The 21,760-nt window shown below is 43.5% G+C and overlaps 1 protein-coding gene across 1 annotated transcript in view; it reads left to right on the forward strand.

The window, feature by feature from the left end:
• SCFD2 (sec1 family domain containing 2) overlaps positions 1–21,760 on the forward strand; it is a 201,219-nt gene that overhangs the window by 8,510 nt on the left and 170,949 nt on the right. Inside the window, exon 3 of the mRNA XM_056855417.1 lies at positions 10,269–10,396. Coding sequence (XP_056711395.1) covers positions 10,269–10,396 — 128 coding nt within the window. The remainder of the gene's footprint in view (positions 1–10,268; positions 10,397–21,760) is intronic.

Consider the following 21,760-nt stretch of genomic DNA (forward strand, 5'->3'; position numbering starts at 1 on the left):
TAGAGATTGTAGCTGTGAATGTACACGATGGGTCTTTCAATAAACTTGAAAAATGTTTCAGGTTTGCAAAAGAATATGAAATCTTAAAAAAAAAAAAAAAACCTCAACGTGATAAAAGTATGTGTAGCTTTAAGAAATGCATGCCCTCAGTGGCTGTTGCTAGGCAACCACAGCAGTTTGGCCAGCATTCCAGGCTTGGTTTCTGCTTGGTGTCTGTCAGTAAAAGGCAGGGATGGGGGGATGGCCCTTTCTGGGGCTGTTTTGGTTTTTGAGGGGAGGACTCATTGGGCCCAGGCCTGACAGCAACCACTGGGTGACTTGATACCACCTCACTTTCATGACTCATCCAAGCCTGGCTGCCACCCCATGAAAGCCAGCACAGTGTAGTGGTTAGAATTTCAGACTGGGACCTTGAATCCTTATTCTGCTGTTGGTGACCTTGGGACAGCCACGCATTTTCAGCCTAACTTGCCTCACAGGGTTGTTGTGATGATAAAATGGAGGAGAGAAGAATGACGTAAGATGCATTGGGTTCCCATTGTGGAGAAAGGCAGGATATAAATGAAGTAAGTGATGGGAGGACAGATAAAAGGTAGATTGGTGGGTAAGTGTGAAGGAAAGAAGCAAGCAGGGAAAGTTGAGGATATGGGAGTTGCTAGGATAAAAAAAAGAGGATCTAGTGTAGGGACGCAAGAGATGCAAGAGAAAGTGAGGTGCTGCCTGCAATTCCTTGCAGGTTTCCCCCAGTGCAAATTGTCCAGCTCAGCTGGTACTGTGCAACTGGGCCATAGTTTTCCTGGGGAGAGAATGCCAGGGGAAGGGAAGAAAGAAAAGCTGAAGACGGATGCAGATAAAGGTAGGTGGGCTGGTGGGTAGAAAGGAGAGCAGGAATCAGGAGATGGGTAGATGCTATGGGGACTTTCAAGAAAGGTGAGGATGGGGAAAATGCAGTGCCCCCTTGCAAGTCCTTGTGGATCCCCCACTTGTCATTGCTCCGATAACTACACCAGACTGAGGGAGGACATGCACGCCTGCTCCCAGTCTCACCATGTGTGCAATGCTAGGGATGAATTAAAAGGTAAAGGTAGTCCCTTGTGCAAGCACTGGGTCATTATTGACCCATGGGGTGACGCCACATCCTGACATTTATTAGGCAACTATGTTTATGGGGTGGTTTGTCCAGTTGTCTACACTTTACCCTCAGCAAGCTGGGTACTCATTAGTCTTTGTTAGGGTTGCCAACCTCCAGGTATTAGCTGGAGATTTCCTGCTATTACAACTAATCTCCAGCCAATAGAGATCACTTCAGCTGGATAAAATGGCTACTTTGGCAATTGAACTCTATGGCATTGAAGTCCCTCCCTTCTCCAACGCCCCCTCTGCCCAAAAAACCTCCCGCCGGTTGCAGAGGGATCTGGCAACCCTAGTCTTTGTTAAATAGCTAAACTTGTATTTGCTTAGAGTTGAAGATTTGAGTGTTTTATTTAGAGTAATAGTGTGATAGTCAGCATAAAACTTGAAAGTTATGTTTTATATACTGTCATCACAATTGTAGCGTTGGTGGGCATGAGGGTTAGATTTCCTTCTGTTGTGCAGGGAAAAGGAATATCCTCTGGTATTTAAATATTGAAAGTAGCTCCACGGTATGTGTTGGAATGATTTCTTAGAAAGCAGGAAAGGTCAGAAGTCATGTACCAAAGGCAGCTTCAAATCGAAAGTATTCAGACGAAAGGGAATTCCATGCATTCCATAGTATCAGTATTTCTGGTTTTTGTATTTGTAGAAAATGAAAGGGAACTTTTTTTAAGCCTCCAGAAGGTATTTTGATTCCTATTATTTAATTCCACTTTTATATTGGCATGCCCAAAATGTTTTTGCGTCTATCAGGGGTGTCATCTGGATAACTAACTAGCACATCTGTAAAAATGGTCTTGGCTCTGTTTATAGTCCCTGAATGTAGATTCAGCTGTCAACGCCTTGTTAACTGGCTGCTCGTTTGTTAGCCTTGTTTTTTATTATTATTTAAAAAAATCCCACATCTTTACAATAAAAAATTGGAATGATTGAAAACTATATTATATTGCATAATGAATTCGCAAGCAATAGACATATAAGGGTCAGAATTTGTTCTTAGCACAATTTGACTTGTACAGATTCCAAACAGACATCCCTGGTGGCGAACAATTATCGATACAAAGACAATTATTCAATACATGTCTGTAATGAGTTACCCATTGGTCTGGCATGGCATTTAAGATCTTACTGGTCAGGAACGAGTGGGTTTGTAAATTTGAAGGATTGTATATTTATAATTTGCGTGTGTAAAATTGTGTTTCAGTTTGTGTAACACAGATTCTAAGCACACAAAATACCCTTTATAGTCAGAATATAGTTGCTAATCTTTTGCCAGAGAATAATGACTTCTGGAATTTCAGAAAGAGGTTTTAGTATGAAATTGATTTCAGTATAATCTAGAAAGGTACAGAAACCATTCACAATAGCAGTAATGCATCACTTGCTGTTATTGTGAATGGCCTCTGTACCTTTCTTGATTACACTGGAATTCTTCACAATTAATAACAACCTTGTGTTTCCGGCATTTCATATTTAATATTTTTTCATAACTTTGTATATAAATGTCTGGCTGTTGAGGACTCACTGTATGCATCGGATGAAGTGGGCTGTAGTTCATGAAAGTTTATATGCTAGAATAAAAGCTTGTTAGCCTTTTAAGGTGCCACAAGATTTCTGTTTCATTTTGGTGCAAAAGACTAACACAGAGGTATCTCTGGAACTACATATATATTTGATATTCATAGAACTGAAGCAGTATTCACAAGAATAAGCCTTTTAAACATGTTCCTTATCGGAATTTTTATGACCTGCTTTTCCCTCATGGTGGTTTAACAGATTGGCCATGTACACTTTTTAAACTGGAGCATGCTGCTACCACTTGAAGGACGTACCTATTAGGTTTGCCAGTTCCAGGTTGGGAAATACCTGGAGATTTTTGGGGTGGAGCCTGAGGAGGGCGGGGTTTAAGGAGGGGAGGGCCTTCAATGCCATAGAGTCCAATCGCCAAAGCGGCCATTTTCTCCAGCTGAATTGATCTCAACAGCTGGAGATCAGTTGTAATAACAGGAGATCTCCAGCTAGTACCTGGAGATTGGCAATCCTACCAACTATACCTTGCATAATGGGTCCTGGTTTAGAAACACTGCAGTACAGAGGAAGGTGATTATTCAGACTCAGTTAGATTTGAATAGTGGGGCTAGATAAAGCTCAGAATGGAAAGCAATTTGATTGCAGGTTTCTGCATCTAATGATTATTTTCTGACCTTCCAAACTTCCTGGGGACTTTTCTCCTGACTGATTAACCTGAATGTTTGAAATGCCTCACCTGTCGTTTTGTATTGCATTATGCAAGACTGTGGAGGCATTTGGTCAAGAGGGAAAGCACTAGCAAACATCAACATACTAAAATAAAATGTGCTTAAATGTTTATTAATACATTTTATCAAGTTGTCATTTTATTATTAGTGTTAATACTGTTTCCTTAAATACGGATCTAATTTACTTCATCTCAAGTGGGTATTCATTTGTAGTGGGTATTCATTTGTAGTAGATGCTGTAATAGAAAAAGTTAAGTCCCCGTTTATTGACTCCCTGACATCATATGGTTTCCTTATGTTTCACCTTCTGATGACCTTGACATTTACAGGTTCAAGCTAGTATTAATGGCCTTGAGAACAGCTAAATTAAACAGTGTTTAGATGGGGGAGGGAAGTGGTGAGAATCCATGCTTCGATTAGAACTGTGACACTGCATCTTTGTTAAAGTGAATTGCAGTGTTTAGTCTTACTGTGTTTTAATTAGGGTTGCCAACCTCCAGGTACTAGCTGGAGATCTCCTGTAATTGCAACTGATCTCCAGCCGATAGAGATCAGTTCACCTGGAGAAAATGGCCACTTTGACAATTGGACTCTATGGCATTGAAGTCCCTCCCCTCCCCAAACCCCTCTCTCCTCAGGCTCCACCCAAAAAACCTCCCGCCGGTAGCAAAGAGGGACCTGGCAACCCTAGTTTTAAGATATAAGTGTAGGGATGCCAACCTCCAGGTAGTGGTAAGAAATAGACACTTCTGTGTACTCAGTGGTTTAACCAAAATTCACACAGAAAACATATGCTCAAGCAATCTCAGTATAATTCCAATATTTCAATCCCTAATACAACATTAAGTATAAAAAGCATAGTCCATATCCAATAAAGTATATTCAAGATAAGTATATTCAGTCCATATTCAGAGGTTCCCTGTAGGTTAGGTATCCTAACAGGGAACTTCTGAATTTGGACTGAATATACTAGCCTGGTTAGGCAGAAGGACCAGTCTTCTACCCATGGGAAGGTTTAGATTTTTAACTTGTAAAGCAAAACGGAGTATATGCCAACTGAAGAAATTAAGGTTGAGGAACTGATGAAGGACGAAACGACCGTTTTCCTCGCCTTTCTGACTTCTGATGAATTATTATCTTGCTGTATAAGAAAGAAAGAAATATTGTTAGAGTAACACCAGAAATTGAGAATTATATACTTTTCTATATTTGTATACTTACCTGTGAATTTACATCTTGTTAACTTGTATTATGTGACTATTGTCTTGATATGACTATTGGATATGGACTATGCTTTTTCTACCTAAATGTTGTGTTAGGGATTGAAATATTGAAATTATATTGAGATTGCTTGAGCATATGTTTTCTGTGTGAATTCTGGTTGAACCTCTAGCTAGTAGCAGGAGATGTCCTGCTATTTCAACTGATCTCCAGCCGATAGAGATCAGTTCCGCTGGAGAAAATGGCTGCTTTGGCAATTGGACTCTATGGCATTGAAGTCCTTCCCCAAACCCCGCCCTTCTCAGGCTCCACCCCAAAAACCTCCCTTCGGTGGCAAAGAGGGACATGGCATCCCTATATAAGTGTAACCCGAAATGTACTTGACCAAATTGAAACTTTTTTTTCTTAATACCTTAATAGTGAAACATTGACAGTACAGATTGAAAGTTTTGCCTTCAGACATGTATACTCGTTCTGATAAATGTATTGTGCACACTGTAATCCGTCTTGAGTCTGAACAAGAAAGCTGATCTATAAATTGTATTTACTGTGTTTCTTTTTTTAATCATGCCATTTCTTTAAGGAGCTCAGGGTGGTGTACAGATTCAGTATTCAGCAAGCTATCTTTGTTATTTGTACTACATTTTTATATTGGTAGTGTTGCCAACCTACAGGTGGTGGCTGGAGATCTCCTGGGATTACAACTGATTTCCTGGTGACATCTTAGCTTTTGGGCAGCTGGATGATCACATACACATGTTGTGACTAAATATATCAAGTTATCTGTTCCCTCAGACTCTGAAGTCTGTCTTAAGAACTTTATCTGATATTCTAAAACCAAGGAACATTTTGTGATTGTGTGGCTGAACATTTTTGTTGTTGTTGTTCTCTTTTGGTCAGTGTTGAATAAATAATCTTGTGTTTTTAAGATGCTTGTCCTCTGCTGCAAGTTTACATTATGTTGAGTAACAGGAAATATATTATACAGGCTTAAGATATTAGTTTGCTTTTGTTCGTTTGTTATGTTGAAAATGTGCTTTGAATGTTGGTTGACCACAGCAAATAGATTCATGCAGACTTTATCCAATTAAGTATATCCAGCTGTAACATGTATTTGCGAAGACATTTCATCCAGTCACACAAAGGTACTAGGAAGTGCAACACTTGGCATATTTTCTTATCTGTTATCTGCAAATCCTTTTTTTTGTTGTTGTTGTTGCCATCAAGCCACAGCTGACTTATGGTGACCCCCTCATGGGGTTTTCAAGGCAAAAGGCATTCAGAGGTGGTTTGTCATTGCCTGCCTCTGCATCACAACCCTTGACTTCCTTGATGGTCTCCCTTCCAAATACTAACCAGGACCACCCTGCTTGGCTTCCAAGGCTGACCAGATCAGGCTAGCCTGGGCTATCTAAGTCAGGGCACAAATATACTATACTTTAGTATACTATATATACTATTATAGACCATACTATAAACTAGGTAAGGTAAAGGTCCCCTGTGCAAGCACCGGGGTGACCCATGGGGTGACGTCACATCCTGACGTTTTCTAGGCAGACTTTGTTTACGGGGTGGTTTGCCAGTGCCTTCCCCAACTATAAAATAAACTACCTAAAATATAGTATAGCCCATCTTTTCATAATTATGATTTGTTTCGCAAAGTTATCTTACATTTACCAGTATTCTGTTGTGGCAGAAACACAGAAGTAACCCTGCAATGAAGTATATACTTGGCCGGCATGTGTAGTTGTTCTGCATGAACCAAACAGACCGAATTATAAGCTGGCCTTTGGTGTTGCTGTTCTTTTTCTTGCCTCATGTGAAATGATACAGAAAAAGGGCTGGAGAGAGGACTGGAGAAGAGCAGTCCCGATAGTGCCATTTTAGTTTTTTTGTTCCTTCTCATAAAGCAGATATCAGCTTTAGGAGCTTGGTGTGTGTGTGTGTGTGTGAGAGAGAGAGAGACCAGTTACTCAATGGCTTTGCAAAGATGGCTGGAGTGACCTCAGTTTTGCAACTTTTGCAGCTGTTTTCTATCAGGGCTATCGAGTGTCTGTCGGTGTATTTCCTGGCTTTGGTCAGTTGGTGAGAAGGACACAGTATCTGTAAAGGTGCAACGATAGTCTGAGTCATGGGGTCCATAGGAGCTCAGCCCAATGGTCAGATACTGGTAGGCCTCTCATCAGAGGCAGATGGTTATTCCATGATGGTTATGGAATTTTCCCAGGTGGAGTTAGTTCAGGCCACTGATTTTGGCTGCAGTCCAACTGTTAAGTCAAAGAAAGGTTGGACTTGGGCCTCTTGGACAGACGTGCCTTCTAGAAGATGAGGTATGTCTGCTAGCTGCTCCAACGTCCCCACTTCATTTCGCTTTCAGGCAAAACAAGTTTACTTCAGGTTTGGCTGATTATTCTATGGAGAAACCACTTAACTCTGATTTGCGCCGTTAGATGGAGTTAACAAACAACATCTAAATTCTGCTACGGAGAAGATGTGTGTACTTTATACACACATTTTTACTTTTATGTGATATGGTATTTACAACAGGCTCCGTGAGGGAAATAAATTGTAGTGCATAGTACTTTAAGGTTTTTTTAAAAAAAATCTGTTTTGCTCTAGGGATTGACTACAGCCTACAACTGAATTAAACAATAGTTTTGGAAGGGATGGCTCTTCAAATTTCAAACCACTGTTGCCACTAGGATTTGGAATAACACCAGGAATGTTATAGCCTTGGGGTATTCCCAGATGTTTTCAATTGAAAAGCCACTGTCTCTATACACCGTGCCCCTGAAAACATCTGTCTAAACCACTTTATCCATTTGCACCAAAAGAAACGTATTCTCCTGAAGGGAAAATTGAGGCCACTGGGTTTCGTAAAATCACACTGATGTATCCTGTTTCTGCTTTCCAAAAATCGAGAAACTGTTGAAGTTTCTCTTTAAAAACTTTATTGGTCTAACATTGGTCGATATCATTGAATAGAGTTATGTGTACGAAGAAGTGATTAAAAAATTAAAAACATGGTCTTTTTTAGCTATGGGGAAAAGGATAGTATGCCTGATTATTAATATCTATTGGATGAAAAGATATTATAACTATTTATTAATATGTCTAAGCACTTCTGAACCAAGAGCACTACTTACTTGTAATTAATCTAAGATCAGCTTTATCTGTCAGGATGAGTGTTAGAAAATAATTCAAAGTCAGTTGGCCTTTGGTGTACGGGTCATCTCTTTTGATTAAGATAATGTTAGATTTTTTATGAGCAACAGGATTGTGTAACTTGTCAATCACTGTTAGATAACGTACCAGAAATTGAAGCATACAGTCACAAAACATTCTTACATATCTGGTCTATGAAGTAGACAGGCACCGTGTCAGATTGATGATTTGATGTTGGGGGTATGTGTCTAGGTTTGCCAACCTCCAGATGGGATCCAGATAGGAAAGGGGCTGTGGCTCAGTGGTAGAGCATCTGCTTGGCATGCAGAAGGTCCCAGGATCAGTCCCCAGCATCTCCAGTTAAAGGGACTAGGCAAGTAGGTAATGTGAAAGACCCCTGCCTGAGACCCTGGGAAGCCGCTGCTGGTCTGAGTGGACCATACTGACTTTGATGAAGTGCTACTTATAATTGGGGGTATTAAATAACTCAGTGGCAGTTCTTGCCTCATAGCCCCATCACTCAAGTTATGCTAAAAAGAGGCTAATTGGAGCTCCTGATCTTGATGTGAGATAGTTTCATTTATTAAATGTAGAAAGTGGGTGAGGAGAGAGGTGGTCTGTCCAAACTGCCCAGGGAGAACATTGAAATGATTGGTCTGCTCCTTGTGCATTATCAATGAGTATTTTGGCATATAAATCAAACAATAACCTCTAATGTTTGAGTGTGTGCCAAAATACACAGCCAAAGTTGAGTCTAGAGCAGATTACACCATCAAACTGGTCTGAGCAGTTGGAATGAAACTGGGAAGCAAGCTTAAATTGCTCAAGAAAACACTTAAGTTATTTAATGTTGGCTGTCTGGCTTTTAAAATATGCAGTTGCATGTTTTACTTTGAAAAATTATGGGAATTTAAATACCATTAATTCAAAAGAGGATAGTTCTCTGGGTCTGGGAAGTGAGGAACTGTTTGATATATCATGTTTCATTTATTAACCTCAGTGAGACCAGTAACATTGGATATTTTCAATCTGTTTATCTTTGTGTAAGGGTTCCTTTATACCTAACAGTTTTCTGCACAAATCAGATAACCCCTTCCCTCTAGGAAACCAGCGTGTATAATTCCTTTTTAAAAAATCTGTGAAAGTTACTTGCCCTCAGAAAGTTTTCCTGGTTTGACTTCCCATACATATGTATGTTAGTAATTTGTCGCATGTCTAAAGCCTAAAAGAGGGAACCATCTCTGTTCGAGGTTCCCTGGAATGTTGCCTGCAATTATTGTTATTGTCTACAGGAGACCAGTCAAATGACCATTTAGAAGCTTGGTGCACATGTAATGTGAAGTGGCCTTAAGACTATGAACTCTTTTATTAGCATCATTTTAGAGGATTAAAATACAGTTAAACCTCGTGGAACTCATAGCAGGCCAGCCAAAATGGAAACTATAGAGTTTTGGGGCAAGTGCTAGAGCGTCCCCCCCGGTGTGATGCCGGCATTTCCGCATCATGCTGGAAGCGACGTCATTGCTCAGAGACGTAGATCGCTACCCCCTGTACCCGCCTCTCAAAAGCTCCCGCCAGTTGCCAGAAGTGACCTGACAACCCTAGGGGGTAGGGTTGCCAGATCCAGGTTGGGAAACTCCTGGAGATTTGGGAATGGAGACTGGGGAGAACAGGGACCTCAGTGGGGTACAATGCCATAGACTCCACCCTCCAAAGCATCCAGAGGAACAGATCTCTGTAGTCTGGAGATGAGCTGTAATTCTGAGGGATCCCCAGGTCCCACCTAATACACATCCCTAATACACAGGAATGCCTCATGGCTCAGTGGTAAAGCATCTGTTTTGTATGCAGAAAGTCCCAGGATCAAGTGATACGAATGACGTGAAACCCTGGAGAACCTCTTCCAGTCAAAAGAAACAGTACTGATCTTGATAGACCAGTCATCTGACTCTGTATAAGGCAGCCTCATGTATTCATGTGTTGATACTAATGAGAAAATGCTAAGTTGTACAACAAGTCCTGTTAGCAATTCTATATCCCTTTCTAATGCACACTGAAGAAAAGTGCACTAGATCAAGTATGCTATTGCCATCCTGTATAGAGTTACTCCAGTCAAAGCACCCAATGAACTTCATGGCAGACTAGGGAGTTGAATCACTACACCATGTTGAATCTCATTTATCAGCTGAAATTGCTGCCCCCTCTTCTGAAGATGGAAGTGCCTTTAAGTCTTCGGAATGGCATTGCTGGATACAAGCCAATGTCAGCTAAATCCAAATATCTAGTTGTTGTACAGAGTCAAGTAATAAGTCCCTAGATACTTACAGTTTAAAGATACAATTAGTTTTTTGTAAGAAGCTGAACTTGTATTTCTGAGTTTGAGATTAAGTAGACTATCCACCACATAGAAATTACTGAGGAAAGTTGTCTGAATTTTAGCAGATGTTTAGTGTAAAGCCTGAGCGCCTTTTCGCCTCCTTTTCCTTACAGTGATTCAGCTGCTAAAGCGCTGTGGGAGTCCTTGATGAATCTCAAGCAAAAAGAAGCTGTGATGGAAGTAAGGAGACACCTAGTGGAAGCGGTGAGCAGAGAGAATTTGCCGATCAAGATGAGCATGGGTAAGCTTTCAAGAATGTATGCGTGCATAATGCAGCTAGCCAGTTATGAAGTAAAATACGTCTGTAGCCTCTCTTCATCTGTGTCCAAGTATTTAATAAATTTAGATCGTTCTCAGAGAGTCAAACTCTAATTTCTCTGAAGCCATTTAGCTTTTAATGACTCTGAGGTTGTTAACGTTTGGGGATAAGCCACGTGTGATGCGCTGTAAAGCTCAGGGATGTTGCAGTCTTCTTAAAATAATGAATTCAAAAATTGCACAACTGTACTCTGACCTGTGGGCTGATAATATCCATACAAATTGACAGTGGTGTCTCTTATCTTCGGTGCTTTGAAGTATCCATATAAAGTGCGTGTTCGTGTTGTCTATCATTCAAGGGTTCCTGTGCCCAAACATAGGCATTCTAGAAACCTACTTAGACTTCTTGCCCAACATAGGTAATTCTCAACTCATTCCATGTTGCTTTCTTTGATTCCTGTCTCCTATACCCCAGATGTTTGCATAAAGCAGATAATTTGTGTAAAATCACTTCAGACATCATCCTTCTTTACAAGAAAAGGATGGACAAGTGACTCATGCTTCCTGTTACTCTGTGTAATGCTGAGCCCCAACTGACGGCTTCTCCCTTTCTTGAGAAGCATAGGCATTCTAGAAATCCACTTAGACTTCTTGCCCAACATACGCAATTCTCAACTCATTCCATGTTGCTTTCTTTGCTTCCTGTCTCCTATACCCAAGCTGTTTGCATAAAGTAGTTTGTGTAAAATCACTTCAGACACCACCCTGCTATACAATAATAGGATGGACAAGTGACTCATGCTTCCTGTTCCTCTGCATAAAGTTGAACCCCAACTTACAGCTTCTCCCTTTCTTGAGAAATTCAGAAACTCCCAATGCCTTCCAAGGTGTGCAAGATGCAGAGGCTGTGTTTTGGGTGTGGCACTGTTGTTGAAGAACCATAACAATGGGGAGGGGCAATGGAGAGGGTAAGTAGTGCTTTGCTTGCAGAAGGTCCCAGATTCAATCCCTGACATCTCCAGTTAAAAGGATCAGATAGTACATGATGAGAAAGTCCTCCAGCCTGGAGAGCTGCTGCCAGGCAGAGTAGATGATGCTGACGTTGACAGACCAATGACCTGATGTGTTATAAGGTAGCTTCAAGTGCTCAACCAGAAATGCGTGGTCACAGTGTATTCTGTTCTTGTACTTTGGGATACTATCTGAAGTCCCTCTGAGAACAGCATGTCTCCCGCTTCATGTTAACAGTGCATTAGCTTTTCCCTAACAACTAAACAAATCTAAATGGATAAAAGCGACCAGCAGCCTTTTACGATCAGTTGTTTAGAACTGATTACGTTCTTTTAAGAGTGCAGGGCGAGGATGAATTATTGAAACACTGACAAACATGATTTCCATTGTGCTTACTACTGATTTTCCAAATCATCAACTCATGAAGCATTAAAACTTCCATAACTCTGAAGTCATATAAAAGCAAGCCTTTTAAAAAATGTTCAAAGAGGAGATACTGAGCAGTAAAGGCAGCAATGGCGTACAAGGTTACTTTAGCCATTACTTCAAGGATTCTGCGGAAACAGAGCCCACAGATAAAGACCCTATGGTGGCATAAATATTTAAGAGTGTCTGTTTCCTGTTCCCTACCAGCACACAGAATAGAGAGTGATGGTGATTCCCTCTCATTGGAGTCTCTCTACATGTCTGATGAGCAGCAAGCTTTCAGATTACTGAAACAAAGGATTCTAGACATTGAGTGGCAAACCTTGTCCTCATCAGCGCATAGAGTCTGCTCCCAACATTCGGAACCCTACCGACCTACTTTTCTTGTTTAACTTCCCCACATCTCCGACGGGCCTTCATGTTAGCTTGCCTAAACATCTTTCCATCTGAAATCCTTTGGGGCAGATTCAAGAACACCCCCGTCTGTATTCAGACTTGCCCACATTCGAAGAACCCACCAGAGACAATGACCCATGTGCTGCTCTATTGGGTTTATCATGAAGTGTTTACGGGAAGTTCATATTGAACTGCTGATAAAAGATATTTCATATCTCTCTGCGATAGACAAAGTAGCTTTCCTTTTGGCTGACCGGCATTCTTGTACCTTGGAGAAGGTAGCAAAGTTTCTTCTAGCTGCCATGAGAATTTGAGGAACTAAGTGTAACTTACCTGATGGCTACCATTAATGAATTTTATTTACTGTTGTTTACTGTATATATTGGATATCCTTTTATATGATTGCTTTTGTAACCAATATGCCAATGAAGATATTGATTGATTGATTGATTGATTGATTGATTGATGGTGATTCCCATGACAAAGGAGTAATGGCCACATTTCAAGCTCTAGGATGTGCTTGCTATTGTGGTATATTTCTGGAACTGGGCTTATGGAACAGGATTTTGAAGACTTTGTGGCTTGGGCCAAGAACCCCCTAGCCCGAGTTTGGGACAATAGTCTTGTGAATGAACTGGGACTGTATGTACTTAGGCCTTGAAACTTTCTTTAGCCACAGAAACACTAAACATTGGGAAAGAGCATGAAGCCTCTGGATTGGCTGGGGCTAGAATAAATGCTAGGAGGTGGGGCAGTGCATTCTACCTCTTGCATTTCAGGCTCGGCTTGAGCCCTTGATCTCTCTCTCTCTCTCTCTCCCTTGGGGCTTTTCTGCATTCTAATTTTCCTAGCTTGTGTTTTCTTGCTTTGGGGTGTGTGTGTCCCCATTCCACATGTGTTTTGCTCCCTCTAGTGGTTGATTCAATATTACATGTCTTTATGTCCAGCTTCTCTCCCTGCAGATTTAAACTGCAGGTTTTTTGCCAGACATAAAGTGATGTAATACCACAAAAGGGAGCAAAAATGTGTGGAACAGGGGGGAAAAACCCTTAAAGCAACAGGAACAGACAAGCAAGGAAAATTAGAATGCGGAAAAAACCCAGGTCTTCCAACTCACTGTGGATTTGGATTTATTTGTAGTTGCCTGGCTCACACAAGGTAAGGACCTTGCCTCTGCGTCTATGACCACATACATACAGAGGATGATTTATAGGTCAGAGGGCTGATTCACCCACCTTCTGATTCAAAGCATAACTACTATTTTTAGTGGTGCTTTGTCTCTTCTATTCCCTGCACTAACCTGGAACTTTGTTACAAATAATGTTTTTTGCAAATTGTTGTACTGTAAACACCTCCTGTTGTTGACTTCTTGACCCAGCAGAACATCAGAGCACTGCTTCTAATCACTTAAGCTGGAAATGAAGGCAGCTGGAAATGAAGTAGAAAATATTGCCTATCGGCTGCTTCCTCTGCTTAGAACAAAAATATGCTAGTAGCTTCCTCTGATCCAGATGCCTTTACTTACATTGTAGGACACCTGCTCTCAATATGATTATGATAATGGAATGCACTCTCTGCCTATCTTTTCATGTGTGCTTGGGCCTTTGATTGGGCCAGAATAGAGCATGTGAGCTGTTCACAGGGATGGGCAGAAAAGAACGTATTTCGTAAGTGCTTAGAGTTTGTCACTGGATAACAGTTTGTTTCTGGGCAAAATTCATATTGCTGGTTTTGACCTGTAAAGTCCCAAATCAGTGGTCTTCAACCAGTGGGCCAGGACTCTCAGGTGATTCTCAGAGCCCTCCCCCCCCCCAGTGTGGTCATCAGCCTCTATAAAGCTGCCATTTTTTTGCTGCGTTTTGGAAGGACCTCCTGCTAGTGCGCATGTGTTGAGATCAAGGGTGCCTTGCTTCCTTGCATGTACACTAAGAAGTGCCGCAAAGTCAGCGGGTGAGAGGATTCCTTGATGGCTCTGGCCTTGACTTCTTTCCCCACTGTGGTGCTTATTTAAAATATTTACCTCCTTATATCGAGGTGGTTTTTCCTGGTGCAGCCTCGCTATTCTCTATGGGGGAAAAGGCTCCATTTTCCTAAAAAGCCTTTAAAAAAATTATGTAAAAAGGCTCTTTTAGGCCTTTTGGTGGCCAGGGAACATCTTTGGAGACGCCGAAAGGCCCAGGAATGAGCTCCTATCTGAAACCATTACCATTCAGTCATTCCTCGGTACTATAAAATATGAAGCAACAAAACAGTTGAGTAGCTATGGGCAAGGGTAGGTTTACCAGGTCCCTCCTCTCCTCTGGCAGGAGGTTTCTGGGGTGGAGGTGAGGTGAGACTGCGTGCGTGTGGCTGTGCCGGCACAATCACATAACTTCCAGTTTACACCTGGAAGTGCTGCATCGCAAAGAGCCTTTACCACTCAAACTGGGAGTTTGAGTGGTAAACGGTCCCTTGCAATGCAGCATTTCCGGGTGTAAACCGGAAGTGACGTGACGCTATGGGCAGGCGCACATGCACATGTTGCCTGCCGACCCTCAGCTGGTCGGCGGGCAGCCAGGTGGATTGGCAGGGGTTTGCCCGCTGCCACCTGGTACTTGGCAACCCTAGGCAAAGGCATGGTGCTGATCCTTGGGGGTAACTAATGCTGGCCTGTTACCATCTGAAAATGCCCTATAACCGTGTTGGCGAACCTATGGCACGCGTGCCACTTCCGGCACGCGTAGCTCTCTCTGCCGGCACGCGCTGTTCCTCCAAGCCGCTGGCCTTTCCGGCTCTGCCCCGCCCCAAATGGGGGAGGCTGTAGCCCAGGGGTGGGGAACCTCCGACATCAGCCCCCGGACTCTCCCACAGAAGCAGCCGCCATTGCCACCGCGGGAGCGTGCTCGACCGGCCAGGCGGGTGGGAGAGCAGGGAACAGAAGCCGGGCGCCCGCACTCGGCATGGCTGGCGGCTATTCTGGTGCCCTCTGGGCCTGTGCAGGCGGAGGGGCGTGGCTGGCCGGTGGGTGCGAAGGAGGCGCCCTCAGCCCCACCCTGCTCGCCTCTCACAAGCCTGCCGCCGCCACGCCCCACCGCCGCATCCCCCCCTCGGGGCAGGCAGGCAAGCCGGGTGGGAGATCCCCTCCGGGCGGTGGCGACGAGGCCCAGCCGGGCGGGCGGGGGATCCTCCTCCTCCTGCTGCTCGCCCCTGGCACGTGGGAGGCGTCCATAGGCAAAGGGCGCAGCAGCAGGGCTGGTGGCTGGTGAGCTTCAGGGCAGGAAGTCAGGCGGAGGCTCTGGGGCTCCTCCCTCCCCTCCCTCCCTCCCTCCCTCCCTGGCGGCAGGCCCAGCTTGGTGGGGGCAGCTGTCAGCGGGGCAGGATTTTTTTTCTTTTTTCTTTTGCCTTCTTGTCCCCCTTCTCTTCTTCCCCCTTCGCAGCTGGTGCCTGATTGGGGAAGGATTCTGGGCCCTCGTCCATTCCCCCCTTTCCCCCCTTCTCCCCTTCCGTGCCTTCCTGCGCACCGCCCAGCTGGCTGGTGGGCCTGAGCCACACTGCCGCATTGTTGGCCTTCCTTGGGCTGCTCTGCCTCTCCTGCCCCTTCACCCTTTCTCTCACAGCTCCTTCTCCCTCACCCAGGACCTGCCCCAGCCCTCCATGGGTGTGTAGGAGCGGGCAGGACACCGAGCCTCCGCGGGTAGGGAAGGGTTTCCCGGCGCCCCGTGCGCTGCAGGCTGTTCTGCGTGTTCCCCCCCACTTCTTGGCTGCGGGCTGAGGGAGGAGGCAGGGGCCGTGTGTGTTAGAGAGAGAGAAAGCAGGAAGGCTTTTCTGTCTCTGGCCATTCAAGCATGGGAGGTTTTGCCTTGGATTTGCCACTCTGTAGATGCACATTTTCCCTATCCAAATTCTCAAAACTCATCAGTAAGTCCCCATGCAGAGTTTTGAGAATCCAGATGGGGAAAATGTGCATCTGGAGAGTGGCAAATCCAAGGCAAAACCTCCCATGCATAACTGGCCTCTTTCTTTCTCTGTCTCCCTCTGTCCTTTTCTTTCCCTACTTTTCTTTCTATCCCTTGCTCCATTTCTTTCTCCCTTTCTCTCTTTTTCTTTCTTTCTTTCTCTCTCTCCCTCCCTTCCTTCCCTTTCCCCCTCCCTTCCCTTCTTTCCTTCCTTCCTTCCTTCTTTCCCTCCAGCGGCTTCTCCGGCGCCCTCTGGGTCTGTGCCGGCGGAGGGGCGTGCAGTCCTATTCCACCTTTGAAGTGCCCACAGGTCATCCTCTAAACACCTTTCCATTTGTCTTGATATGTAGAGAAAACACTAAGGAACTAGTTGCCAATCTCCAGGTACTAGCTGGAGATCTCCTGCTATTACAAGTGATCTCCAACCAATAGAGATCAGTTCCCCTGGAAAAAATTGCCACTTTGGCAATTGGACTCTATGGCACTGAAGTCCTTCCCCAAAGCCCGTCCTCCTCAGGCGCCACCCCAGAAACTTCTCACTCATGGCGAAGAGGAACTTGGCAATCCTAGCCTCTCCCTCTGGGGGTGGTATTCAGGTTAAATTGCTGCATTGGCACTCGGCGATAAATAAGTGGGTTTTCGGTTGCAGTTTGGGCACTCGGTCTCTAAAAGGTTCGCCATCACTGCCCTATAACTTCCCCCCCAGCAATTTGTTACTGGAAACTGTTTCCTGCTGATCAAGAATTTTGGAATGATGAAAAACCAGGGAGATCCAAACGAGATCCAAATGTGGTTTCAGAATTCTTTGTGGTATGCAGAGATCTCAAACTTGCATCGGTTTTCAAATTCGAATAGAGGACATTATCATGAAGTTTGAACATGTGCAGTTTTAGTCCAAAGACTACTTGGCATTCTGGCTCCCAAGTTATATCATTTTCCAGCAGCAATCACCTGCAATGGATTTAATTAATACTCTCATTCAGAATTCGGATTTGAAAAGATCTTTCTACCTTTTGAACTCTTCGGTGCCTACGCTTAGTAAAAGGATTGGTCTTTTCCCTTCAAAAGTGTAGCTATGTTACTAGTTTTAGGAAATTGTAACCCCTTGTAAAAACTACCCCCAGGCCATATCTGAACAAAACCTGTGTTTGTTAGCTGTGGAAGTGGTAAAGGGTAGGGGTGGTGTAATGTTGCACTATTCCTTCAGCTTCTACATTCTTAGAGGACTTTAGGCGACATGGACTAACATTTTGGAGACACGTAATTTGGGTACATTCTGCTGAACTGATTAAATAGGATCCAGTGGCACTGTATTCAAAGCTAACATTGTAATTATAGGTAGTAAAAAACCCTCTCTAAAGCATTATTCAGTTTTTAGGCCTAAATTCACTCCATCCTCAACTGAATTTACAACATGGGACAATATTTTAATTTTTTTTACCATATATGTCAGCCTTTTTTCTTTGTGCCCTTCCTGCTTTTGTTTATTTATTTCTTTATCCTTCCCTGTCTTTGTCCTCACCTTTTATTCATTTCTTTAAGTGTTTTAGGCTGCTATTCCATTCTGAGTGATCCAAAGTGGCTCACAAAAAGGGGAGGAAAGTTGAAAATTACAAAGCAAGTAGAAAACAAAACAAAAACAAATCTGGGTTGGTCTGGGCCAAGGGCTGCCAACCTCCAGGTAGCGGCTGGAGCTCTTCCGCTATTACAACTGATTTCCACGTAGGGTTGCCAGCTCCAGGTTGGGAAGTACCTGGAAAGCTGCTGCCTGTTTGAGTAGACAATACTGACTTTGATGGATCAAGGGTCTGATTCAGTATAAGGCAGCTTCATGTGTGTGTTCATGTGAGATTTTGGGGGTGGAGCCTGAGCAAGGCGGGGTTTGGGGAGGGGAAGGACTTCAATGGGGTATAATGCCACAGAGTCCACCTTCCAAAGCGGCCATTTTCTCCAGGTGAACAGGTCTCTGTCACCTAAAGATCAGTTGTAACTAAGATTGCTAACCTTCAGGCGGAGATCTCCTGCTATTACAACTGATCTCCAGCCGATAGAGATCAGTTCACCTGGAGAAAATGGCTGCTTTGGCAATTGGACTCTATGGCATTGAAGTCCCTCCCCTCCCCAAACCCCATGTTCCTCTGGCTCTGCCCCAAAAATCTCCAGGTATTTCCCAACCCGGAACTGGCAACCCTACTTGTAACAGCAGGAGATCTCCAGCCACCACCTGGAGGTTGTAGTCAAAAACGGCTACAAGTGCTACTCAGGAGTTTTGGTAATTCAAAATAAAGGCACTAGCAAAAATACACCCAATAAGGTAACTACAATGCAAAATTGTTATTAGAAAAATATATTGAGAATAAATTCTTACTAACACAACCTCAGTTGAGCAGATAGAAAAAATATTTTTACAAGTGGTCTAAATTAGACCCAATATGACGATGCAAGAGCGTTACAAGTAAATAAATATAGGCACAATTGCTCAGTTCATTTCAAGTCCATCCATATAAAATGCAAGATGCAACAGTTAGGCAGCACAACGTCCAGTTTCCGCTGCCTAACTGTTGCATCTTGCATTTTATATGGATGGACTTGAAATGAACTGAGCAATTGTGCCTATATTTACTTACTTGTAACACTCTTGCGTCGTCATATTGGGTCTAATTTAGACCACTTCTAAAAATATTTTTTCTATCTGCTCAACTGAGGTTGTGTTAGTAAGAATTTATTCTCAATATATTTTTCTAATAGCAATTTTGCATTGTAGTTACCTTATTGGGTGTATTTTTGCTAGTGCCTTTATTTTGAATTACCAAAACCACCTGGAGGTTGGCAACCCTATTTACAAGTGACGGAGATCAGTTCACCTGAAGAAAATGGCCGCTTTTGAAGGTGGACTCTATGGCATTGAACTCCTTCCCTTCCCTAAATCCCGTCCTCCTTAGGCTCCACCCCCAAAATCTCCAGGTATTTCCCAGCTTGGAGCTGGCAACACTATCTGGGCCTGCCAGACTGAGTCTTTCAGGTGATTTTGCCCAGGTCAAATCCTGAGGAAGAGAAAAAAAGTCAGTCAAGATGTACCTCAGCGGCAAATAGGGTTGCCAGTTCCCTCTTTGCCACCAATGGGAGGTTTTGGGGGCGGAGCCTGAGGAGGGCGGGGTTTGGGGCGGGGAGGGGCTTCAATGCCTTAGAGTCCAATTGCCAAAGCGGCCATTTTCTCCAGGTGAACTGATCTCTATCAGCTGGAGATCAGTTGTAATAGCAGGAGATCTCCAGCTAGTACCTGGAGGTTGGCAACCCTAGCAGCAAGCCCACAGGCTCTTCCTCACTTCCCCCCTCCTGTTCTCTCTTTTTCTTCTCTTAATTTTTTTAAAAGAAAATGGTAGGATGTGCCAGGTATAGTCCACTTTTAGTCAGATTAGGATTCACCAGTTGAAGACCATTGCTGTTGAGCAGGCCTGCGTGACATAAACCTGAATGTCTCTTTTGTGGCCTTCTATAAATGCCTGGCCCTGACCTGGATGGCCCAGGCTAGCCTGATCTCGTCAGATCTCAGAAGCTAAGCAGGGTCAGCCCTGGTTAGTATTTGGATGGGAGACCACCAAAGAAGTCCAGGGTTGCCGTGCAGAGGAAGGCACTGGCAAACCACCTCTGTTAGTCTCTTGCCATGAAAACCCCAAAAGGGGTCGCCATAAGTCAGCTGCAACTTGAAGGCACTTTACACACACACATAAATGCCTGACAACCCTTTTGTTTTGCCATCCCAGACAGGCAACAATAACATGTTTAAAAGTACCTTCCAGGCCACTATATATGGCTGGTGAGCTAAGAGGACCTGAGTGTAAGTCTTCTTCTGTCTATCATTTTAAAGACTTGGTGTTTCCGAAAAACAGCAGAGCAGGAAAAAAAGGTCAGCCCCTTTTCTTCTCGCCCAAATTAACCGCCTCTTCCTTCTTCATTATCAAACATAATGAAATCTTCATGTCGGATCTTTCTGGCAAGGCTTCTATTCATGTCGTACGCTAATGGGCACACAGTTTGAGATAAAAAAAAGGGCAGAACAGTCTTCCTTGGCAATTGTCATATTCAAACAAAAATAATTTGAAATATCCTAGTACATTCTAGATATCTTGTGGAAGTCTTATGTAAAATATGGTGTTTCCATTGCATTTTGGTGTGACCCAAAATAGAACCTGTGGCAAGGCTATGTATATTGAAGCATGCTCCCCTGAGATTCCATGGTCAGTGTAAACCATCTACCAGAGGGGAGTTCAAACACTGCTTCTCTAAGAAATTTAATGCGATGAGTACAGGAGTCTGTTAGACTTAGAAATGGACACTCAGTCCATTTCTCTGGCCATGCATCTTTACTTTTTCCTGTATAAGTGAATAGCTATCGTTCAGTACTGTGAGAAAAAACAAAGTTAGAAGTTATGACACAGTGCGGCCTGACCCTCACTGAGAGGGATCCCATACAGAGTGCAGGGAGACAGCCTTCTACCACTTCGGTGTTTCCTGACCAATGCAGATCCTCTCCCAATCTCCTGCCCATCATAGTGACTGACATTTTGCTGTTTATTTAACAAACTCACCCCCCCCTTCAGATTCCAAGATTATTGAGCTGAAAGGTTACTCAAATTACAAGCATTGGAATAAGAGTTTCATGTAGTATTTCGGACTTATCAGTCTTGTGGCTGCAAATTCAAAGTGTGTACTTTGTGCTCTGGGATTTCCCCAGTTTAGTGGAACACTGGTTCAAGACCTTTTGTTTAAAATTAGCAGCAAAAAGTAGCTCTTTTATCCCACATCCCCCCAGACTCTCTTTTTTACAATGATCTATAACTGAAAAGTTGTTATTGCAGCTATCCAAAGGGAAATCAGATTTTCGGAAACTGAAGCCCTCTTCTTTTCTCACTGGGCTTCGCCAGTTTAAAGTGTTTTAGCACGCTTGAGAATATTAGGTTCAGAAAGGTAAGTCTGAGAGCTATTCAGGGTACGGCTTCCCAAACAAAGAAGGGTTGTTCCTGCTGCAGAAGCCCGGCTGCTACTCTCCCAACCCTCACTTCCTTCACAGCCCCCCGATGCATATCTTAGTGGATCTTCTGAAAGTGACGGTCCGTGATGCTTTTGTTTAACGCCTTGGTATTAGCATATTATTTGGCAGCAAAAGACACTCTGCTACAAATGTCCTTCTGTGGTTTCAGAAACGGGCTGCCTTCCTTGGCAGTTTTAACAGAGGACAGTAAATCTAGACTGAGCCTGAATCCCCTTTATTATGTCCCTTTATTGGCATGTTGAATGATGAAAGCTGAAACACCAGGAGGATAACAGAAACAAAGTGCTCTCTTCTGTTACTCTAACCCTCAGTTAATGGAAGAAAGCGTCCTCAGTTCTGCCCTAGTAAACGATGCAGAAGGAGACCTGAAAAACTGAAGCATCTGCTCACTAAAAGAGGGGAAGGCAGACCTAGCCTGCAGTAACGATCTACTGATAACAGCAGGCCTTGCGATAGATACTGGATAAGGCTACTGTAAAGCCCTTGAGTAATTCATAACTATGTATAAAAGAAATCATGAAAGGAA

This window comes from Euleptes europaea, chromosome 9 (genome assembly GCF_029931775.1).
Source record: "Euleptes europaea isolate rEulEur1 chromosome 9, rEulEur1.hap1, whole genome shotgun sequence".
In the NCBI taxonomy this organism is placed as follows: Eukaryota; Metazoa; Chordata; class Lepidosauria; order Squamata; family Sphaerodactylidae; genus Euleptes; species Euleptes europaea.